The following is a 22399-nucleotide window of genomic DNA, read 5'->3' as shown; positions in this document are numbered from 1 at the left end:
GCTTTGCCCTCCAGTGTCGTTGTAGGGGAGCCGAAGATTGGGGGAGACGGAAAATTCATTTCCATTTAACGAGTATTTATCATGCCCTTGAAGGTGCCCTGCACCGTGCCATGGGCTGGGGGTTACGAAGAAAAAGAGGAAGAATTCCTCCTCTGAAGGGTTCTTCCATTCTATGGGGAAGAAACAATCTGTGCACAGAGGAGTACAACATTGATGCCAAGTAAACACAAAGTAACATGGGCTCAAGGAAGGGAGAGCATGAAAGCAATGGGTTGGGGAGAGAGATGTGCAAAGGTTTCCTGTAAGAGGCATTTGAGCTGGGCTTGGAAGGAAATGAGGCATTCTATGAGGCAGGATGCAGGGGGACAGTCCTCGCAAAGATGTAGATGTAAGAGGTGGAATGTTAAGTATGGGGAAGAGTAAAAAGACCAGTTTGGCTGGAATGTGGAAGGAATGAGAGAAAGTAATATGAATCAGGCTAGAAAGATAGAATTGGAACAAGATGGCAAGGGACATTAAAATGCTGAATGGAATTTTATCTTAGAGGCAATAGGGAGCCATTGAAGCATCTCGAGCAGAAGAGTAGGGGAGTAGGGTAGCACCAGAGTGAAACCTGTGTAAAACAAGAGATGGGAGATGCCATCTCCCTTGTCCTAGCTTTTCTCTTTTCCTTTAAAAAAACACCCCATAATTTATTTTGAACACTTAAAATTTTTTAAATTCTTTTTCTTTCTTCCTTCCTTTCTTTCTCTCTTTCTTTTTCTTTCTTTCTCCCTCTTTCTCTCTCTCCCTCTTTCTCTTTTTCTTTCTCCCTCTTTCTTTTTCTTTCTTCCTCTTCCTCCCTTCCTCCTTCCTCCCTTCCTTCCTCCCTCCCATCCTCCCTACCTTCCTCCCTTCTTTCCTTCCTTCCTTTCTCTCTCTTTCCCTCCTGCCTCTTCCCACCCACTGATAAAGCAAGCAATATGAAAATCAATTATACTTGTGAAATCATGGAAAATGTTTGTATTAGCACATTATTAAAAAAAAGCAAGAAAAATAAAGAGAAAAATACACTTCAATTTGCACTCAGATTTCATCAGTTATCTTGGATCATTGGATTGATCAGAAATAGCCACATTTTTCCCAGTTGATCATCATTATGACATGTGATCCAGTGACAACAGGGTTTTCACTTCACTTTGCATCAGTTCATATAGGTCTTGGCAAGTTTTTCTGAAATCAGACCCCTCATCATTTCTTATAGGACATTGTATTACATCACAATCACATGCCACAGCTTGTCCAGTCATTCCCCAATTGATACGCATTTCCTTAATTTCCAAATTTTCACCACCACCAAAAATGCTGCTAGAAATACTTTTGTAAATACCAATTCTTTTCCTTTAATTTCTTTAGGGTACAGACCCAGTAGTGGTATTGCTTAGTCAAAGGGTATGTACAATTTTAAAGCCCTTTGGACACACTTCCAAATTGTTCCCCAAAATGGTTGGACCAGTTCCCAACTCCACCAGCAGTTCAATAGTGTACCTATTTTCCCTCATCTCTGCTAGCATTTATTATTTTTGATAGGTGTGAAGTGGTATCTCAGAATTGTTTTAATTTGCCTTTCTCTAATCAATAATGATCTAGAACATTTTTAACGTGATTATAGATAGTGTAAAAGGGAAAATGGGTTAATTTTTAAAGGGTTGGAATTGATTACTTAAGGGTTTGGTTGCCAGGAATTTAATTAATTCCAAAGAGATTTTATTTACAATTTATTTACAAAATGTAGAAAGGGTGAAGCAAGAAAATCAGAGAGAGGATAAGGTAAGATATCTAGCCTGAGCACTAAGTAATTTATCTCCAGCCCCTGGCTCAAAAACTAGGCTGGGGAGTTTAGTCCTCAACCAGATAGGTCTCATCCTTGTAGCCCAAGAACTGGGGAAGTCTCTTCAGAAACAGCTAAAGGTTAGCTTTCACTCACCAGTGTCAGTCCAGTCAGCAGATCCTTCTGCCCCTCTTCACCAGCCTCAACTCGAAAGCATGAAGAATTCCTCCAGTCTCCACTTCTAAAAAATGAAGAACTCCCCTCTCACAGGAGGTGCCACTCCAAGTTTCTCCAAGCTGAACTCCCAGAAGAACTGAGTTCAGGTCCTTGTCTCTTTCTTTTAAAGACCTTTTTTCTTGCATCACTTCCCCTAATTCCATGTCTACCAATCACAGCTGATCCTCTGCTCTAGGACTGCCCAGAAGGCAGTTAGTTGATTCTGCTGTGTTACCCACTATTGCACATGTGGGTCACAGACTTCCCACTTCATGATTAAGTGGGATATTTGCACTTTGGGTGATTAGATCTAAATGGGCAGATCTTCATACTTTTAAGTACCATGTTTGTACTTTATGTGATTGAATCTAAAAATAGGCAGGTCTCTATACTTAACTTTTAAGTAGGGTGTTTACACTTATGGGGATTAAAATCTAAAAATAGACATGAGTTACAATTTAAATCTTCACAATCAAGGAAGAGTCAAGTACTTTCATTGTTACAATCAGGGGAGAGCCAAATGCAATCTTCACAATAGCTTTGATTTCTTCTGGAAAATGCCTGTTCATATCCCCTGATAAATGTATTAATTGGAGAATGACTCTTATTTTTATAAATTTGAACCCAGTTCCCTGTATATTTGAGGAAAAAGATCTTTATCAGAGAAAACTTGCCATAAAAGTTTTTTATCTTACCCATTGTCTATTGTACCTTTTCGTGAAATATTGTTTCCCTGATTATCTCTTTTAATTTGGCCTATTTTTGTCTCTGCTTTGTCTGAGATCATGATTGCCTTTTTTAATTGCCGCTGAATCATAATAGATTCTCCTCCAGCCCCTTATTTTAACTCTATGTGTCTTTATGTTTCAAGTGTGTCTCTTATAAACAGCATATTGTTGGATTCCAATCAAACAAGTTTCTAATCCATTCTGCTCTCTATTTCTGTTTTACGGGTGAGCTCAATTCCATTCACATTTACAGTTCTGATTACATGTATTTTATTTTCTTCTGTTTATCCTCTCTTTCTTCTTCAAAAGGCTATTTTGTTTCTGATCACTCACTGCCTCCCTTAATCCACCCTCCCTTTTATCACCTCCCACTTTCTTTTATCTCCTTCCCCTCCTATTTCTCTGTTGGATAAGATAGATTTCTATACTCAACTGAATGGGTATATATGTTCCTCTATCTTTGAACCCATTCTGTTGAGAGTACAGTTTAACTATTCATTGCCTGCCATCGTCCCTCTCCATTATAAAAGTTTTTCTTTTGTGAGATAATTTCCCTTTCCCCCTCTCCCTTCCTCCTTCTTTTTTTACCATCCCTTCATTTTTTTTTAGTTCATCCCAACATAATCAACTCACACCCCTTAGACTCCTCCTAACTGCTCTAATACTGATAATGTTTTTAGGAGCTACATTCATCATCTTCCCATTTAGGAATGTAAGCAGTCTTTTATGATATCTCTTTCATGTTTATCTTTTTATAAATCTCTTGAGCCTTGGGTTTGAGTGTCAGATTTTCTATTCATCTCTAGTCTTTTCATTGGGAATGCTTAAAAGTCCTTTATTTCATTAAATATTGATTTCCCCACTCCTACCCTGAAGTATTACGCCTGGTTTTTCTGGGTAGTTTATTCTTGGTTGTAGTCTCTGGCTTCTTTGCCTTCTGGAATATTGTATTCTAAGCCCTCTGCAACTTTAACATGGAAGCCACTAAATCTTGGGTGATCCTGTGTCTCCATGATATTTGAATTGTACTTTCTGTCTACTTGCAATATTTTCTCCTGGACCTGGGAGGACTAGAATTTGGCTATCATATTAGGGGGAATTTTCATTTGGGTATTTCTTTTTTTTTTCTTTTGCAATATCAAATCTTTTCTTCCTTTCAAAAAATATTTTATGGGAGCAGAAACACAGAAGAAAAACATTTTCTTGATCACATGGTCCGATGGGTATATGATTGAGGATGATGACTTTGAATGATCGCTCTGTTGCAAACATTAATAATATGGAAATAAGTCTTGATCAATGATACATGTAAACCCAGTGGAATTGCTCGATGGCTACAGGAGAGGGGGAGGGAGGAGAGGAGGGAAAGAACACAAATCATGTAACCATGGAGAAAGAGTCTAAATTAATCAATTAAATACATCCTTTAAAAAGATATTTTATTTTCCCAAGTACATATAATAGCAATTTTCTGCACACATCTTTTGAAGTTATAAGATCAAAACTTATTTTGTCTCCCTTCCCTCTCCCCTCCTGGGGACGGTAAACAATTTGATCTCAGTTTTACAAGTATTATCATGCAAAATATACTCTCTCCCCCTCCCTAAGACAGTAAGCAATTTGATGTAGGTTATACATATGTGATCATGAAAACCATATTTCCGAACTTGTCATGATGAGAAGATTCGTATTTTAAAAAATGAAGAAAATAAAGTAATAAATCTGCAGTCAGACTCTTATCAGTTCTTTCTCTGGACGTGGGTAGCATTTTTCATCATGAGTTCTTTGGAATTGTCTTGGATCATTGGATTGCTGGGATAGCTAAGCCATTCCAGGTAGATGATTGTATGATATTGCTGTTACTGGGTACAATATTCATTTGTTTTGCTCATTTACTTTGCATTAATTTGGGTAACTCCAGGTTTTTCTGTAATCATCCTGCTCATCATTTCTTGTATCACAATAGTATTCCATTACAATTATATACAACTTGTTCGGCCATTCCCCAGTTGGTCAACCCTTCCATTTCCAATTTTGTCACCACAAAATGAGCTGCTATAAACATTTTTGTACAAATAGGTCCTCTTTCTTTTTCTTTTTTGAATCTCTGGAACATAGATCGAGTAGTGGGACTTTTCCAGCTCCACCTTGGATTATCAGAGAGGAGAAAAGGAGATTTCTTTCCTACCTACAGAGACTTGTAACCTGTCTACCTATCTACACCCTGCAGTAACAATGGTAGTTGTTAAGCATATTACAACAAGAACCTGTGCTGGCTGCTTGAACCCGAGACTAAACTTTAAGTTCCTGGTTGTCATGACTGTTTTGTCTTTCTTCCCTGAGCACAGGTATACCACCCATAAGATGTTTGCCACAACCTTAGATGCAGAGATGGACCTTTCCAACTGTAGTGGCTACCTCACAAGTTTGGAAGTTCTTGAGTTTTTATTGCAGTTATGGCTACCCAACCCAAAGTGCTTCCAGTCTGCTTCTCCAGGAAATAAAAAGATGATCCCAAGTTTCATCCTGAAATTAGGGATAAAGAGCCATGTTTGGTTGAACCACAAGACCTGAACCTTTTCAGTTGGTTGTCCAATATAGATCCAAGTTGAATGTGAAATATTTGTTTAGCAACAGTAGTCTCATAAATGCCTTTATTACTTGGGGATAGTAAACAGCTGTGATATGTTATTGTTTTATTTTTTAAGTATTTGTTAATATACAGATGAATCTTTTGTATTTTAAGCATACAGCAGTTTCAGTAGCTACTTAAAGCACAAAGGAAATAGCTGTCCTATATCTGATAATTTAATTTGTAAATTAAGTACCTTTTCTTGCAGGGACTCTCAGAACCACTTTGGGGGAGACTTGTAAATAGGAGCCCTACCTAAGCTTTATTTTTGTCTCAGAGTTCTGGTCCTTGATGGGGGCACAAGGAATCAGAGCAATTAGGAAAATCTGATCCCCTTTCTTGGGTCTCTAGGATGAATCTGGGTTGAATGTGAGTCTTTCCTTATTGAAGGATAACCATCCCCAATACACAAAGCTAAAATCAGATGATACTGAATAGGGTCTAATGTCCCAAACAGACTCCCCCAATGAAGACCCTCCTTTCCTAATACAAAAAAATTTACAAGCTTCCTTAATATGGAAACCCTCAAAATGGACATCACCATTGGAATCAAATAGGCTACCCAATGGAGGTTTAACTGAATGTTATGGCTAATAGATAGTCCTGCTCAAATGTTATGGCTAACAAATGGAGGTCCCATCCCTCCTATCCCTTGTTTTCAGAGTTGAGGTCAGCTCAACACATTCATGAAGGGCAGAGTCCAGGATTTACAGGTTAGGGAAGAGACTGGTGAAGTCATTCAGCAGCAGCTGAACCAGTTGTCCGGGATAGAAGACATGGGCAGCTGGGTCAGAGGTCTCTTGCTCTGGTCGTAGCAGTGTTGGTCCAAACACAATACCCAAATTGTGTGGGGTCATTCGGTTCTTGTCCGCATGGGCTATCACCCTGTGGATCAGAGTCAGAGGGATGAGGTATATCACTCTCCAAATTATGTGCCACTGAGGGAGGGAGGGAAGGATGGAGGGAGAGAGGGGGAAGGGCGGAAGGGCGGAAGGGCGGAAGGAAGGAAGGAAGGAAGGGAGGGAGGGAGGGAGGAAGGAAGGGAGGAAGGGAGGGAGGGAGGGAGGAAGGGAGGGAGGAGAAGAGGGAAGCTGTGACTTTTCCTTATATCTTTAGCCCTGCTTCCCCTATCTGACTCCCATTTCCTTCTTGTCCTTGGTCTAATGACCATTGCTATGGGATAAATTATAAAGCACTTAGCACAGTGTCTGGCATGTAGTAGGTGCTTAATAAATGCTTATTCCCTTCCCTACTAAGCAGACCCTAAGTAGAGTTCTACTTGCCATTTCCACAAACATAGACCCTCCCTCAGCTCCACCTAAACGGATAACTGTACCCTAGTTCAGTTTCTACCTGGACTCCTCCATTCGTGAGGAATGTGTTCCCCTAGCCCCTTCCCTTCCACACAGGTTCCCTTCCACACAGGTATTCCTCTATTGTTACCTGCATAAATGTTCCAGAAGGCACCGAAGGGTGTCTCGATTGGGCTTTGGCATTGAGCCTATGAGCTCCTGTATCCGGGATAAGCGTTGCTCTGACTCAGAAAGTGCTAGAGAAAGGGGAATGGAAGTTGGGTTGGGATCCACTTTTAAAAACCCCTACCTTCTGTCTTAGATTCCATACTAAATATCAGTTCCAAGGCAGAAGAGCAGTAAGGATCATGCTCCTGAGGTTAAGTGACTTGCCCAGGGTCACACAGCTAGGAAGTGTCTTAGGTCACATCTGAACCCAGGTTCTCCCAACTCCAAGCCTGGCACTATTCACTTTGCTAACCAGTTTCCCCTCAGGAGCTCTGTTTAGGGTAGGGCAGATTTAGTGAAAGACTTTACTGAGCCTTCTCCCACTGGCATTTCTTCCCCGTATCTCTTTCGACCTAGGAGCTGAGGTCTCCTGTCTCTTACCTCCCATTCACCCTCATGCCAAAGCCCTTCTAAGTCCCCACACCCTACCAAGGGCTTCACGGAGGGGTGACAGGAGTGATGGAGGGACCAGGGGTTGGGGAAGCTCCCGAAGAAAAAGCTTTAAGGCTCCAGTGACGACATGGATGTCATCCCATTCTGCACTGTCCAGGTCTAGCCGGCCCTCTGTCGGGGGAAGGGTGTGTGAGTACAGAGGAGGGCACAGGATGGGTTAGGGGGACGCCAAAGGGATGAAGAGCTGAGGAACCGGGAGGAGGACACAAGCAGAGGATAACCCGGAGCTTAATGCATCGAGCTAAGAGGTTGGGGATTTCGTTTAGATTCGCTTTCTGTGGGAGGATTGAAGCAAGCAGGGAGAACATGAAACACTTGGGAGAAGTGGAAAAGTTGGGGGATTGGCAGCTCCATGTAAGTGCCTTGTCCTGGCTGCTCGGGGAACAGGTATCTTCCATCAGAGGTGACCGCTCGCTCTGCCGGACACAGAGGGAGAGAGGTCAATGGCATGTCCAGGTCCCCAACCATGATTTCTTCTTCACCCCTCACACTTTCCATCTGCTCCTGCTTTCCCTCCCAATCCTCCCCACTGCCCACCCCTCACCAGATTCAACACTCAAGCCAATTCCTCCTACCTCTGTCCACCAGGAACCGAAGTTTCTGGATGATAGCCAGATTTCCACTGACTCTGTAAATACCATCCACATCCAGACCTAAAAGCGAGGCAGGACAAGGCAAGGAGTGAACCAGGGGACAAGCCTGATCTCTCTCCAATCCAGTCTTTTAAAAACATTTTAAACTCTTACTTTTTAACCAAGACTAAGGCAGAATATCTAAGGGCTAGGCAGCTGGGATTCAGGGGCCTTGCCCAGGGGCACACAGTCGGAAGTTTCTGAGGCCAGATTTGAACACAGGTCCTCCTGATGAGGCCAGATGCCTTTTTTCTCTATGCTACTTAGCTGCCCCTCTCCGACCCATTCTTCTCACAGCTGCCTGTATCTGTTGTTCCAATCATGCAATTCCATTACTCAAAAACCTTCAGATTCCTGATGTTTATCCCTAAACGTACAAATTTCTGGTCCTGGCCTCTAAATCCTTCCAAGATCTGCTTCTTGCCTCCTTTTCCAACTTTATACTACTCCCCTTCACACATCCAAGTTCCAGTCAAATTGCATAACTATCCACTCCACTTTGTCCTGCCTTCTGTCTTGGGTCTCTTCAAGCTGTGACTCGTAATTAGAATAGATTATTCCAAGGGACAACTAGGTAGAACAGTAGGTAGGGTGCCAAGCTTGGAGTTAGGAGGACCTGGGTTCAAATTTGGCTCAGACATTCCTAGCTGTGTGACTCTGGGTAAGTCACTCAACCTCCATTGTTCAGCTCTTGTTGCTCTTCTGTGTTAGAACCCATACACAGTACTGGTTCTAAAAAGGGAAGTTTTAAAATAATAATCATTTATTTTCTCTGATTATGTGTAAAAATAATTTTAACATTCTTTAATTTGTTTAGATTTCTCTTATTTTGTTTTTTTATGATCGTTTTTTTTTTACCAATTATAAGTAATCAATTTCCACACAAGTTCTCCTGTTATATAATTGAACTTATCTTCCTGTCTCCCTTCCAGTGTTTGCAGGTGATTTGATCTGGGTCATACATATATTATGCAAAATAGAATAGCTCGCTCCATTTCATCCCCCTCAGTGGGGATTGCTTTAAGGCCCAACCAGGTGTTACTTCTCTCAGGAAGGGTTGTTTGCCATCTCACAGAGTTCCCTTACTGGGGCTTGTCGGAAGGACTTATTTATCTCAGAGGTATTTATTTCCCTTTCTCCCTTCCATAGATAGTGTGCACCTTGGGAGGAGGGTGCGAGTTCAGCGCCAGTCCAGACGCTTAAACCTAGCAGAACTTTAGTACAGGTTTGTAGGAACTGAAGAACTGAGGGAAAAGGTAAAAAAGAATCTAGAGGTGTCTAGAAAGTGTGTGGAGGGCTGGGGAGAGGCCACGGCTGGAAAGTTTAGACGGGATTTGCAGAAGAGTTTGGAAGTGAAGGAAGTTTGTGTGTCTGTGTGTCTGTGGGTGTGTGTCCATCTGTGTGTGTATCGTAAGATCTAAATTCATATTTTATAAGTAAATAAATTAATAATAAATGCAATATTTTTAAAAAATAAATTAATATCCATTGTTTTATATTTTATAAGATGCATTACTCATCACTTGAAGTAGAAGGAATAAAAGAACAGAATACAAAACTTAAGCATGACCACATGAATAAACTTCTCCGGCCTGGCTCTCCCCAACTCCCAGGAAAAGAGGCAGAGCTACACAAAACTCATACCTCCCCACGGTTAGTCAGTGGGATGCTGGGAGAGGCCTGGGGAGCACCTTCTACTTACACAGGACGTGTGTGTGTGTGTGTGTGTGTGTGTGTGTGTGCGCACACGTCCTGGGGGGGGGGTGAGGGGGCTGCTGGGGCTCTGGGGGGCGTCACCTCTCTTGTCCACAGTGTCTATGCAGAGTCTGAAGAACTGGGGCACGGTGCTTCCTTCCCTCTCACACAGAGACTCCAGGTGGCAGCCAAACACCTGGTCTGGGGGGGGGGGGGGGAGAGAGCAGTGCTGGGGGGGCAGTCTGCCCTATGGTATTCCTTAGGCCCCCCCAAGCCCCTGACTGCGGGAGAAGCCCTCAGACCCACAATGCCTCCCTCTTCTCCCACCATGCACCTCGGAGCAGCCCCCGGTCCTGGAGGCTCTGCAGGGGGGGTCTCTTCGCTATTAGCTTTTTCAGCTTGTTCCTGACTCGGTTCTGCTCTTCAGGGCCTCGACCTGAGGAAGCGCGAGGAGGGTTGGGGGGAAGGCCCCTCCCCCAGGCCCTGCCCTGGCCTGGCTCGGTGGTCCCACCAGACCCCGCTTCTTACAAGAGACCCTGCGGCTCCCTCCTCGCCATCCGAGCAGGAACCTGGGCTCGGGCTCCTCGTCCTCCTCGCCCGGGCTCAGCTCCTCCAGCTCGGCCGGCCCAGACCCAGAGAGTCGGAGTTCCAGGGGGTTCTCCCGCTCCTGGAATCAGACACAGCTGGATATTGGGGGGCAAGGGGGTTGGGAGCGAGGGGTGAGGGAAGGAGAGAAGGCCTTCCTCAGCTCCCTGGGCTTGCTCCACGACCAGTCCCCTGAGCTTGTCCCTGAATTTCCCTCCCCAGCCCTGCACCCGGGCTCTGGGCCCCCTGACCAGTCGGCTGATGACCTCCCGGAGGGCCCGGCGCCAGGCTCGGAACTCCGTCTCATCGTCGGACTGCAACAGGAACTCGTGTCCTGGGACGGTCCGCACCTGAGGGCGGCCAGGGAGGGAGAGGCTGCCTTAGTTGACTGGTGAGAGCACGTGGCTGGGAGGCAGACCCCTGGGATGTACGCGGGGCCTGCCTTCCGGAAGATGAGGGATGCTGGGCAGCCAGAGACTGGGCAGCCATGTTTGTGGCCCGAGAGGGGCGTGGGACGGACGCTCACTCACATGCAGGACATTCGGGCGGCTGGACAGATGTCTGCCGTGGGCCAGAGCTGCCCCTCTCAGGTCCACGCTGCTCTCTGGCCGGCTGCTAGCTGGGCCCTGGGGGAGGGCAGGGCAGGAGAGAACTGAGGATGTGAGTGCACTGGGCCTCCGCTGCCCTCAGGGCTAACACTCCCGACCATCCACTCCCCATTCCCACAGCCCTTTCCCAGCATGCATCTCTCACCCATCCAGCAGGCGTGGAAGTTGGAGGAACTTTGTAAAACACCAGGCTGTTTCCCGCCAACACCACCCAGGAGGAGCCCCAGTTCTTCCTAGAGGGGGCATTTGGGAGGTCATTACCCCCAGGGAGACGACTCCCCGATACCCCCGGCTTCTCCGATCAAGGAATTCCTCCAGGGAGACCTGGGAGTCCACCACCTTGGTCGGGACAAGCCTGGGGTCTACACTGGCCCTCATTCCCTTGGTCACCCCAGGCGCTTGGGGGAGGGGTCCGTCGTCTCCACGATCCCCACCTGAGCTTCCGGCCCCCCTCGGCAATCTTGGTCTTGTTGAGCATGCCAGACTTCTCCACCTCCTGGGGGAGGAAGATGGGAAAGGGATCATCAGGCGGGATAGAGGGTGGCCCCAGGGCGCAGGAGTGACCCCCAGAACCTGCTCTATGGGCCTAGATGCTCCTCGGCCTCAGGGACTGTCCACGCAGCAAAGGCTGCTCAGGCTTGGGGCGCTGCTGACAGGCCTGGCCCCCTTTCCACTAAAGGGGGTGGGGGGGGGTGCTGTGGATTCGAGCAAGACAGGTACAGACCCAGAAGAACCCCTCCGAGTCACTGGTGCCGCCAACAAGCCCTTCCAGGGGTCAAGGAAGGAGCAAACATTTTCTGCATCCGCAGTGGAGGTAGAGAGGGGGGTCTCAGAGGACCCAGGACAGTGAAGGGGGAGGAGACTCACGTGAGGGTCGTCCAGGAGCTGAGGCCGGGATCTGGCAGTCAGGGAGTCTCGGGGACTGTCCGAAAGGAGGGTCTGGGAGGAGGAGGAGGAGCCAGTGAGGCCGAAGGAGGACGGGGAGGAGGGGAGGGCAAGCCTGGGGCTCTCACATTGGGAGTTCCACAGAAGGGGGAAGGAGACAGTGAGAGTGCGGCTGGCAACAGGAGGTGGGCGGGGAACAAAGAAAACCGCGAAGGAAAAAAGGGAGGTCAGCCACTGGGCAAGGGCTGGGTAGGTGGGGGTGCTGGGGGAGGGGGCTGGAAGGGTGGGGCAGGCTCCCCGAGCAAAGGAAGCCTAAGCATCTTCCCTGGAGTGCCAGGAGGGCTTAAAGAGAGCTCACCTGAGTGGCCCTGGGCTCTTTGGCCTCTGACACCTGATTGGACGGGCCTCCACTGCTTTCCTGGGCCTTCGGAGCTCCAGTGTCACCCCCTGGGTGCGGGGTCCCCTCCATGGAGTCTGGAGTCTGGTCATTTGGGGGGAAGGGGCACAGCTCAGAATGAATGACAGAGGGGTTCTTAGCCTGAGCCCCAGGGACCCTTAGAAACAACCTGGTCACTTTTGTTAAAAACAGAACAGAACTTAGATAGGTAGCTCCAAGGCAGAGGAGTGGTAAGAGCTAGGAGACTGGGGTCAAGTGACTCGCCCAGGGTCACCTAGTTGGGAAGTGTCTGAGGTTACATTTGAAACCAGGACCTCCCATCTCTAGGGCTGGCTCCCAGTCACCTAGCTACCTCCCCCTGTTAGGTGACTTAGAATCCAGTTCACTTCCCTTTCGTGCATAATCCGGGATCCCTCCAGTTTTATTTTACGCATTTGAAAACCGGAGAAGAGGTCAACGGCAGCTTCAGCCTTGGGCCCCTTTTTGCTTTCAGGTGTATCCGGGGCCACCATTGGGAGGGCGGAGGGAGCCCAGCAGAGAGAAGGGGGAGGGGCAGCACCGAGTAAGGTGCTGGGGTGAGAGAGGGGGCAGCCGCGGGCTCGGAAGAGGAAGGCCTCTCCCTCTCACCTTCTCACGAGCTCTTCGGGGAGGTTTCCAGGACGCCTGGCCAGTCAGGGAGTGGACGTAGAAACAGCGGCCAGAGTCCACGTCCAGATGCTGCTCCCAGCAGTCCAGCCGCTGGAGTGGGGGTCGAGTGGGGCCTGGAGGAGGGGTCTGGGAGCAGCGGCGCAGGTCCACCAGGTTACAGTAGAGGGGGGCCTCGGACATGGGGGACCAGCGCCCCGCCTGCTGGGAGGGTGGGGAGAGGGGGATGAGGTTGCGGATGCAAGCTCCTCCCTCGCTGTCTTTCCCGATAGCCCCCTCGGGCAGGTCCCAGCCGGCGGACTCCGGCTCCCTGTTCCTTCCTCCGGGCTCCTGCTCCTGGGTGGGTGCCCAGGTAGGTGCTGGGAGGCTTCTTCTGGCCGTTTCCAACCCTCTCGCTCTCCTCCCCTTAACTTTACTCTTACCGGCTTCCTGTTGCCAACTTCCCCCCCACCACACAACTCTAACCCCAAGGCTGAAGGAAAGGGGAACATGCCGTCGGCCTCGGGGTGGGGTAGGGCGGGGCAGAGCTCGGGGCTCCACCCACGCCGCCTGCCCAGGCTGCAGAGAAGACGGAGAAAGAGCCTAGACTGGGCTCCAAAGAGGAGAGGGGTCTCCTTCGCCTGGGAGGCCGGGGCGGGCGGCGTGGCTTAGGCCGCGAAGGCAGGCAGGCGCGGCGAAGAGCGCGAGGCCTCAGAGGACCCGAGGCTCTGGGGCGGGCGGAGGCCACAGGCTCCCAGGTCGTCGGAATCGTGGGGGTGGGGGTGGGGCGGGATTTCTCACGGTGGAGGTCTCGCGTCCAGTGCGCAGGTCTTCTGGAGGGCGCAGCTGCCCAGACAGGCCCTCTGAGAGCGATCGCGGCGGGCTCGGACTCAACCCAGCTGTACTGAGACTTCTTGGCTTTCTCGGCGGGAGAGAGGGCTGCCAGGACAGGCTGGAGGGTGGACTCTGGGCTGCCTGAGTCACGGACAGTTCCTCCAGGGAAGCGTGGAACCAGTTTGGTTCTGGTGACAGAGAATGGCGGAGAGAAAACGGATCCTCCCACATTTCTGGGGCTCCCTCATTCCGGGGGCCATGGATCAGGGATGGGGCCGGCAAGCATGGTGCTTGGGAAGCGGAATAATGATAGATGGGCCTTGAAATGGCAGCAGACGGATTTCGGGGGGCTGATGGGGGAAGCCCGAGAAGCTATGAAAACCCAGCCGAAGGAAGGATCGCTCGCTAATTAGGGCATGATAAGACACAAGGGCATTGGGCAGGCGCAGGGCAGCGGGGGGTTACTGAGGGGTGCTAGGGCTGGGGGAGAAGAGGAGGGGATCACTTACTGGGGGCACAGAGGAATTGGTCAGTAGGAGTGGCCGCAGCCCTCCCAGGGGGTGTAGACTCCTCAGCCACATAGGCAGCGGGGACAAAAAGAGGCCGAGTGTTTGGGGGTGCTCCCAGGGGCCTCACCAACCACCAGTCTGGGTTGGTCTTTCGAAGCAGGAGGAACCGATCCCCTTCAGCCAGAGACACCTGCTGGCCATCCGCTCCCATGTAGGTGAAGCCATAGAGGATGTAGAGGCGGGCTCCCCGGGATGGGCCCTGGGCTCCCACCCCCAAGGGGTCCCTGGGCCCCAGCCACCATTTGCCAGAAAACATGGCAGTTAGAAGGCCCTGGTCTCCTGTGGAGGGGACAAGGCATCAGAACCCTAGAGCAAGACGGAGACCCAGAACAGGGAACAGAGTTCAAGCAGTCACACTGAAGACCCTGGAAGTGCAGTGCTTCCGTTCCTGGAGTTCAAGAGGATGCTGGGATTTAGTGGGAGCTTCTGGGTAGAGAGCTTCTAAGCCCAGGACCCTGTGGAGGTGAGAGAGAGAGGATGTGGTCAGAGGGCTGGGTCAAGGCCTGAGGGACTGACAGGGACAGGAAATCAGAGGAACAACCTTCGCTGTTACTGTGTCAGTCCGGTAGCTTGCAAGGCCCATTGTGTCCAATGGTGGGGGGTCACAGATCCCGGGTCCCACAGCCTGGGTTGGGGAGAGGAGACAAGCCAGACGGAAAACACTAGCAGAGATCCCCAGAGGCAGAAGATGAAGGAGATACAGCCACATGAACATGAAAGGTTTTTGCACTGACGGCTCCAGACTTCGGGTTGCTCGCTTCCTGTGCTGCCTTTGAGTCTTAGACCTAGAGACGGAGACCGAAAAAAAGTTAGAGCGACTAGAAAGCCATCTGGAGGCAGGCAGGGGCTGCAGAGGCTGGCAGAGTAGGGTTCCTCCCATCTAGAAGCCTTTCTACAAACTGTCAGGCCCCAGCAGGCTCTGAGAGCCAGTCTGTGGCTTCTGGACAGGATTCCTCAAAAGCCCACACAGGAGGCGGCTTGCTTTCCCTCTGAGATGATGTGCACTTTAGTCTGGCCTTAATTCCAATCGTTCATCACCTTTTTCTTCCCCCTCCTTACCTGGCCTACTTCTTTTCCCCCCTTTTTTTGGTCTCAGCTTCCTCTACACCGTCTCTGGTTCACAGCCTGCTTGTATGAAGAGGTAACGAGGCCCCCACCGGCTGTGACATCAGAGAATCCACTCCCTTCCCCCAACATGTGACAAGAGGGCTGGCTGAATCACTCTTGACCCTTAGGTGTTTCCACTTAGAATAGAGGGGTAACCTTTGCCCCGATCCTCTGGCTTTTGGGGGAATCAGCCTGAGACTCAGAGGAGAAGTTATTGGCATAATATATTGGTTTGATCCTCGTCTAATTCCCAATTCCTTCCTTCTCCATGCCCCTCATCTCTGCACCTTGTTTTTCTCCACCTCCCCTCTCTCCCCTGGGCTTGGTTAAGCAGCTCCAGCCCATAGCAATGGCTTGTGGCTGAAGGCAATATGATTTCTTCCCCCTCCCATGAGTAATGTTTTATTAACTAATTAAATTCTTTTAATTAATCAGATCACCTTAATTGTTTTAGTTAACCTCTATCTGGTACTGCTCCTAACTCTAATTTCTAACTGCCTCTCTCCCTCTCCTTCTCTCCCTCTCCCTCTCCCTCTCCCTCTCTCCCTCTCCCTCTCCCCCTCTCCCTCTCCCTCCCCCTCTCCCTCTCCCTCTCCCCCTCTCCCTCTCTCCCTCTCCCTCTCCCTCTCTCCCTCTCCCTCTCTCCCTCTCCCTCTCCCTCTCCCTCTCCCTCTCCCTCTCCCTCTCCCTCTCCCTCTCTCTCTGTCTCTCTCTCTCTCTCTCTCTCTCTGTCTCTCTCTCTCTCTCTCTGTCTCTCTCTCTCTCTCTCTCTCTCTCCAGTGGTAGAAAGCACACTAGCCTGGGACTTTGGTTCGAATCCTGGCCATGCAACTATCAAGCTGTGACTTAAGGCCTCTTTTGGGGGATCGTAGAACACAGAGCTGGAGGGGGCTTTAGGGGTCAGCCAGAAGAGCCCCTTCACAAATGAGACAAAGAAGCTGCGGCATGTTTGTGATCTGCTACAATGACATGATAGTCTCGCACTCCCCATCATGATCTCTTAAATTAATTTAGACAAACTGACCTACTGATTGTTCAAATACAAACCATTCCACATCCATTAGGCCAGGAATTCTTTCCCTCCTCAGTCTGGCCTCTTCCTTTGAATCTCTGGCTTCAAGGTTCATCTCAGGGGCTTCCAATCACAGGAGGCTTTCCCTGATCCTCCTCCTTGTTGGTTCTCTCTCACATTTCCAGTGGTCACTACTTGACTCCTGATAATCTTTCAGCCTTAGCCAGAGTTATAGAACAATCCAGGGCTGTGTTTGGATATTTCCTTATTAATGACTAAAATTGTAACACCTCATTAATTAACATCAAATGTTAATCAATTAGCACCAAGTCATTACACCTTCATTTTATTTAATTATGATTAATAAACATAAAGAGAAGGAGCAGCTAAGTAGCACAGTGATAGAGCTCTAGGCCTAGAGTTCAGATCTGGGTTCAAATGTGGCCTCAGACACTTCCTAGCTGTGTGACTCTAGGCAAGTTGCTTAACCCCAATTGCCTAGTGCTTGTCACTCTCCTATCTTAGAATTGATACTAAGACAGTGGTATGGGTTTAAAAAATTAAAATAAACACAAATAGGAGAACTATTTCCCCATATACTCATATTTCTCTGTATATCAAAAACCCTATTCTCCTAGAATTCAAAAAAATAGTTAAGTGACCATAAAATTTATTAGCATTAACATAACCCAAAAGCAAACATGTTTTAGCAGTGATTTCTCTCACAGCCAAAATATTGTAGGGTAGGGATGTATAGGAGTTCAAGGAGGACTAGCACCTATGGTGTGAGAGCTTGCCAATCCCTTTTCCGGGTAGTTCATCCACTTGTGGGGCTCCACCTGGCACTGACTCTCATCTGTGGCTCCAAAAAGTTGTAGCATGCACAGTGGCCACACTCCAGCAAACCATCTTGGCACATGGGCTAAAAAAAAGTAACTGTTTCACTCATGTCTGGCTGTTCATGACCCCATTTGGTCCTGGCAAAGATACTGGAGTTGTTTGCTATTTCCTTCTCCAAGTCATTTGGCAGATGAGGAAACTGAGGGGGCAGCTGGGTGGTTCAGTGGATTGAGAGCCAGGCCCAGAGCGGGGAAGTCTTGGGTTCAAATCTGTTCTCAAATACTAGCTGTGTGACCCTGGGTAAGTCAATTAATCCCCATTGCCTAGCCCTTACCACTTGTCCGTCTTGGAACCAATACCTAGTATTGATTTCAAGATGGAAGGTAAAAGTTAAAAAAAAAAAAGATGAGGAAACTGAGGCAAACAGAGTAAAGTGAATTGCCTGGGATTGCACAGCTAATGAGTGTCTTGAGGCCAGATATGAACTCAGGGAGACTAATTTTTTAACAGCATGAGATAAAATATACATGACTGCAAATGAAAGTACTCATGTTGAAATAAAGATATATTATTTCTTCTGATCCAAATTTGTGAACCATATTTTAATTTTTAAAATTTAAAGACAGTTAATTTTTCTCAATTACATGTAATGACAACTTTCAAGATACTGTATACTTTCCAAAATCATAAGATCAAAATTGTTTCTATTCCTACCTCCTTTCCCTCCCTCCTCTCAGAGATGGTAAGCAATTTGATCTGGGTTATACATATGTTATCACGCAAATGTTCATCATTGTTGTAGGAGAATACTTGAATAAAACCAAAATCCCCAAATAAAACCATAAAGACAGTCTGCTTTCATCTGCATCCCAACTCCAATGGTTCTTTCTCTGGAGGTGGCTAGCATTCTTTTTATAAGTTCCTCAGAATTGCTCTGGATCATTGTATTGCTGAGAGTAGCTCAGTCTATCACGGATGATCATTGTACAATATTGCTGTTACTATGCACAATGTTCTGCCAGTTCTGCTTATTTTACTCTGCATCAGTTCATGTAGATCTTTCCATACTATTGTGCATAAGTACTGATGAACGGAATGATCTCAGAAAGAGTTGGAAAGACTTTCATGGACTGATGCAGAGTGAAATAAGCAGAACCAGGAAATTAGTTTAACCATATAATTTAGGAAAATTTGTGTGGAAATTTATTACATGTAATTGGTAAAAAAAATTTTTTTTTAATTTAAACATTATTTTATTTGGTCGTTTTCATACATTGTTCATTGGAAACAAAGATTGTTTTCTTTTCCTCCCCCCCCCCCCCCCCCCCCGCCTTTCCCTCTCCCATAGCCAACGCATGATTCCACTGGTTATCACATGTGTTCTTGACTCGAACCCATTTCCCTGTTGTTGGAATTTGCATTATAGTGTTCATTTAGAGTCTCTCCTCAGTCTTATCTCCTCCAACCCTGTAGTCAAGCAGTTGTTTTTCATCAGTGTTTTTACTCCCACAGTTTATCCTCTGCTTGTGGGTAGTATTTTTTTTTAGATCCCTGCAGATTGTTCAGGGAAATTGCATTGATACTAATGGAGAAGTCTATCACCTTCGATTGTACCACAATGTATCAGTCTCTGTGTACAATGTTTTCTTGGTTCTGCTCCTTTCGCTCTGCATCACTTCCTGGAGGTTGTTCCAGTTCCCATGGAATCCCTCCACTTTATTATTCCTTTGAGCACAATAGTATTCCATCACCACCATATCCCACAATGTGTTTAGCCATTCCCTAATTGTTGGACATCCCCTTAATTTCCAATTCTTTCTCACTACAAAAAGAGCAGCTATAAATATTTTTGTACAAGTAGGTCCTGTCCCCTTTTTTTGGATCTCGGCATACAAACCCATTAGTGGTATTACGGTATGCAAAGTTATATGGCCCCTTGGGCAGGGTTCTAAATTGCTCTCCAGAATGGTTGGGTCAGTTAACAAATGGCCCAATATTTTAGGATATCTATGGCCCCCAGGTTAACAAACCCTACTCCAGAGCATGTCAGTATCTGTCAATCAGTCAGTCAAAGATAATTTATTAAATGCTTCTCATGTGCCAAACACTATGCTAAGTGCCAGTAATACAAAAAAAAAGGGAAAATGTTCCCTTTCCTCAGAGAAGCTCCTCACTTTCTAATGGGAAAAGCAATGTCCAAAAAGCTAGGTAGGTACATATAAGATGCCTACAGTAAGCAGAAGGTAATCTCAGAGGAATGGCACTGACTGAGAGGGGGAGAGCTCTGCTGCACAAAGGTGGTATTTGAAGTTGTCTCGAAAAAAGCCAGGAAAGAAAGCAGTTTTGCTCAGATGTGGGAGGCCTGTATTCAAATATGACCTCAGACACATCCTGGGTGTGTGACTCTAGGCAAGTTACTTAACCCCGATTGTCCTGCCTTTTGACTGATTTTTAAGCATTGATGTTAAGAGGAAGGGAAGAGCTTCAAAAGAAAGAGGGAAAGCCAGGGAAGCTAGGAAATGAGGAGGGCGAAGATTTCAAGCAAGAAGTACATCAGTACAAAGAAAGGACAAGGTGGGGCTAAATTGTAGGGAGATAAACAAAAGTTAATATTATAGGTTCCAAGATAAAAATTCAAAAGCATTTATGGAAAGAGAACAATAAACATTTTTCTCTTTGTGAAAATGAAAGACCAAGAGAACAAAGGTCATAACGGTTTGGGGTAAGCCCCAGACTTGTGGCTACAAGTGAAGAAGTAATTTCTTTTTTTTTAAAAATAAGGTTTTTATTGATATTTTTCTGCTTCTTACATCACTATGCCATCCCATGTGCCCATATCCCTTTTCCTTCCAGAGAGTCACCCCAGGTGATAAAATATTCATTTTAGGGAGAGGGAAATTCAGCACAACTGATGGATACATTGAGAAAGTCTGGAAACATAGGCACACGGGTGACAAGGACATGTGTTGTCAAGGGCAAGTCTTCGCTCGAGTCCTGTTTGATCTTTATCATTCTGTTGCACTCACTTTAGCTGTGATACACTTCCTCCTCCTCCTTGTTCTTTCCATCAAGCTGTAGTTCTGGTGTATATTGCTCACTCCACAGCCGTTCATGGAGATCTCTCCCTGCTTCTCTACATTCATCACACACATTGGTTCTCACAATGCAGTAATATTTCATGACACTGACACACCGTAATTTGTTTAGCCCAGTTGATGGTCATCTGTACTGTGTCCAATTCTTAACTACCACAAGCAGTGTTACTAGAAATTAGTTGTTGTACATATAGGGGCCTTTTTTCTCATTTGATGTCTTCTTTGGGGCAGAGATTCAGGAAAGGAATCTTTAATTCAAAGGGCAAGGACATATTAGTCACCTTATTTGCATAATTATAAATTGCTTTCCAAACTTTAATATTTCTTTTTTTTTAAACCTTATCTTCCATCTTAGAATCAATACTAGGTCAGAAGAATGGTAAGGTCTAGGCAATGGGGGTTAAGTGACTTGCACAGGGTCACACAGCTAGGAAGTATCTGAGGGCAGATTTGAACCCAGGACCTCTCATCTCTGAGCTTGGCTCTCTATCCACTGAGCCACCCAGCTGGCCCCCCTCCCCCGCCCTTTAACATTTCACAGCCTCATCTACAATGTATTAGTGTGCCTGTACTTCTATAACCCCTCAAACATTTACTGTTGCCATTTTCTGGCATCGTTGTCAGTTTGCAGGATGTGGGAGAAACTTCTGAGGTTTTGGATTTGCATTTTTTTGGCTCTGTCTCTCTTCTTGTTACCTTCCGTCTATGTAATGCAAAAAACATTAAGGGCTAAGCAATGGGGGTTAAGTGACTTCTCCAAGGTTATACAGCTAGGAAATGTCTGAGGTCATATTTGAACCTAGAACATCCCATCTCTAGGCCTGGCTCTCAATCCACCAAGCCACTGAGCTGCCCCCTTAGAGAACTCTTTTCTGCTATAATTAATTGTATGGCCATAAATATGTCAAGTACATCTGAGAAGGGAATTTTCATTTTGTTCAGAGGAAACCAATGCCGAAAGAACTAGTATTGAGAAACAAACGATGGTTTGACATTGGAGGCCTCGTCTGTGACCAAGAATTAAAGCAAGATGACTGTTTGGCATCAAGACTTTGAGGTATGGAAAATATAGAAGAGACTTAAAGCACACGTTCAGCAAATTTAATAATCATATAAAAGAGCTTGAAGGTGAGATAGTTCAGTAGAAGAAATCTGGGACAGTGAGGTAGAGCAAAGACCTCCAAGTTATAAGAAAAGAAACAATAAGGGGGCAGCTGGGTGGCTCAGTGGATTGAGAGCCAGGCCTAAAGGCAGGAGGTCCTAGGTTCAAATCTGGCCTCAGATACTTCTTAGCTGTGTGACCCTAGGCAAGTCATTTGACCCCCATTGCCTAGCTTTTAATCACCCTTCTGCCAATACAAGGTATTGATTCCAAGACAGAAGGTAAGGGCTTAAAACAAAAGAAAGAAAAAAATAATATATTAGCTTGTTATAAAATTACTCCTCGATGGCCAAAAGGAAATTACTATATTGAAACAGCAATTCAAGCTCTGCTGGCTTCCCATTTTCCACTGATAAAAAGACAAATCATAGAATTTAGAATAATGGATAGGGTGTTTGTACAACATCAACCATTTTAGGTACCTAGTGTAACCACGAAAAATGTGGGTTTTAAGGCTGTGAATTGCCAAAACTGTAAAGATAATTTTGGTGTCTTGATTATAATAAAAAATAAGTGGTTGTGCGGCAGCTGGATAGCTCAGTGGATTGAGAGCCAGGCCTAGAGACGGGAGGTCCTAGGTTCAAATCTGGTCTCAGACACTTCCCAGCTGTGTGACCCTGGGCAAGTCACTTGACACCCATTGCCTAGCCCTTACCACTCTTCTGCCTTGGAGCTAATGCACAGTATTGACTCCAAGACGGAAGGTAAGGGTTTTATAAATAAATAAATAAATAAATAAGTGGTTGCCATGGGAAAAATTCCAAAATATGAAAATACCCAAGTCAGCTGGGTTTTATGGAGATTTTAATTAATACAAATGAAGGAATTAAGGGAAGGGAGAGAGACAGAGTAACAGGAAATGGTAGGAAGGGCCTGAGCCTTAAGAGAGACTAGTCAGTCTTTAATCACTCACCACAAGATTTGTCCCAAGCAAAACTCCAGTCCTTCACTGAAATCCTCAACTCCTGAACTGAGTTTCAGAGACCCAGCTCCTC

General features: G+C 46.6%; 1 protein-coding gene across 1 annotated transcript; it reads right to left on the bottom strand.

Annotated features, from left to right (window-relative positions):
• Positions 1-4176: 4176 nt before the first annotated feature.
• On the bottom strand, positions 4177-15378 carry ARHGAP9 (Rho GTPase activating protein 9). The gene is made up of 19 exons (XM_056797784.1): positions 15248-15378; positions 14730-14973; positions 14129-14643; positions 13587-13807; positions 12789-13007; positions 12123-12245; positions 11747-11818; positions 11314-11375; positions 11025-11112; positions 10802-10897; positions 10523-10621; positions 10215-10353; positions 10021-10122; positions 9789-9887; positions 7935-8012; positions 7722-7775; positions 7336-7470; positions 6830-6935; positions 4177-6271 (listed from the first exon to the last, which is right to left on the bottom strand). The coding sequence occupies exons 3-19, from the start codon at positions 14442-14444 to the stop codon at positions 6094-6096; spliced, it is 2187 nt and encodes a 728-aa protein (XP_056653762.1). The 5' UTR covers positions 14445-14643; positions 14730-14973; positions 15248-15378; the 3' UTR covers positions 4177-6093.
• Between the last annotated feature and the right edge of the window lie 7021 nt (positions 15379-22399).

The sequence above is a fragment of the Monodelphis domestica genome, chromosome 5 (genome assembly GCF_027887165.1).
Source record: "Monodelphis domestica isolate mMonDom1 chromosome 5, mMonDom1.pri, whole genome shotgun sequence".
Lineage (NCBI taxonomy): Eukaryota > Metazoa > Chordata > Mammalia > Didelphimorphia > Didelphidae > Monodelphis > Monodelphis domestica.
The sequence above is the reverse complement of the archived record's forward strand: the minus strand, read 5'-3'. Positions and strand labels throughout refer to the sequence as shown.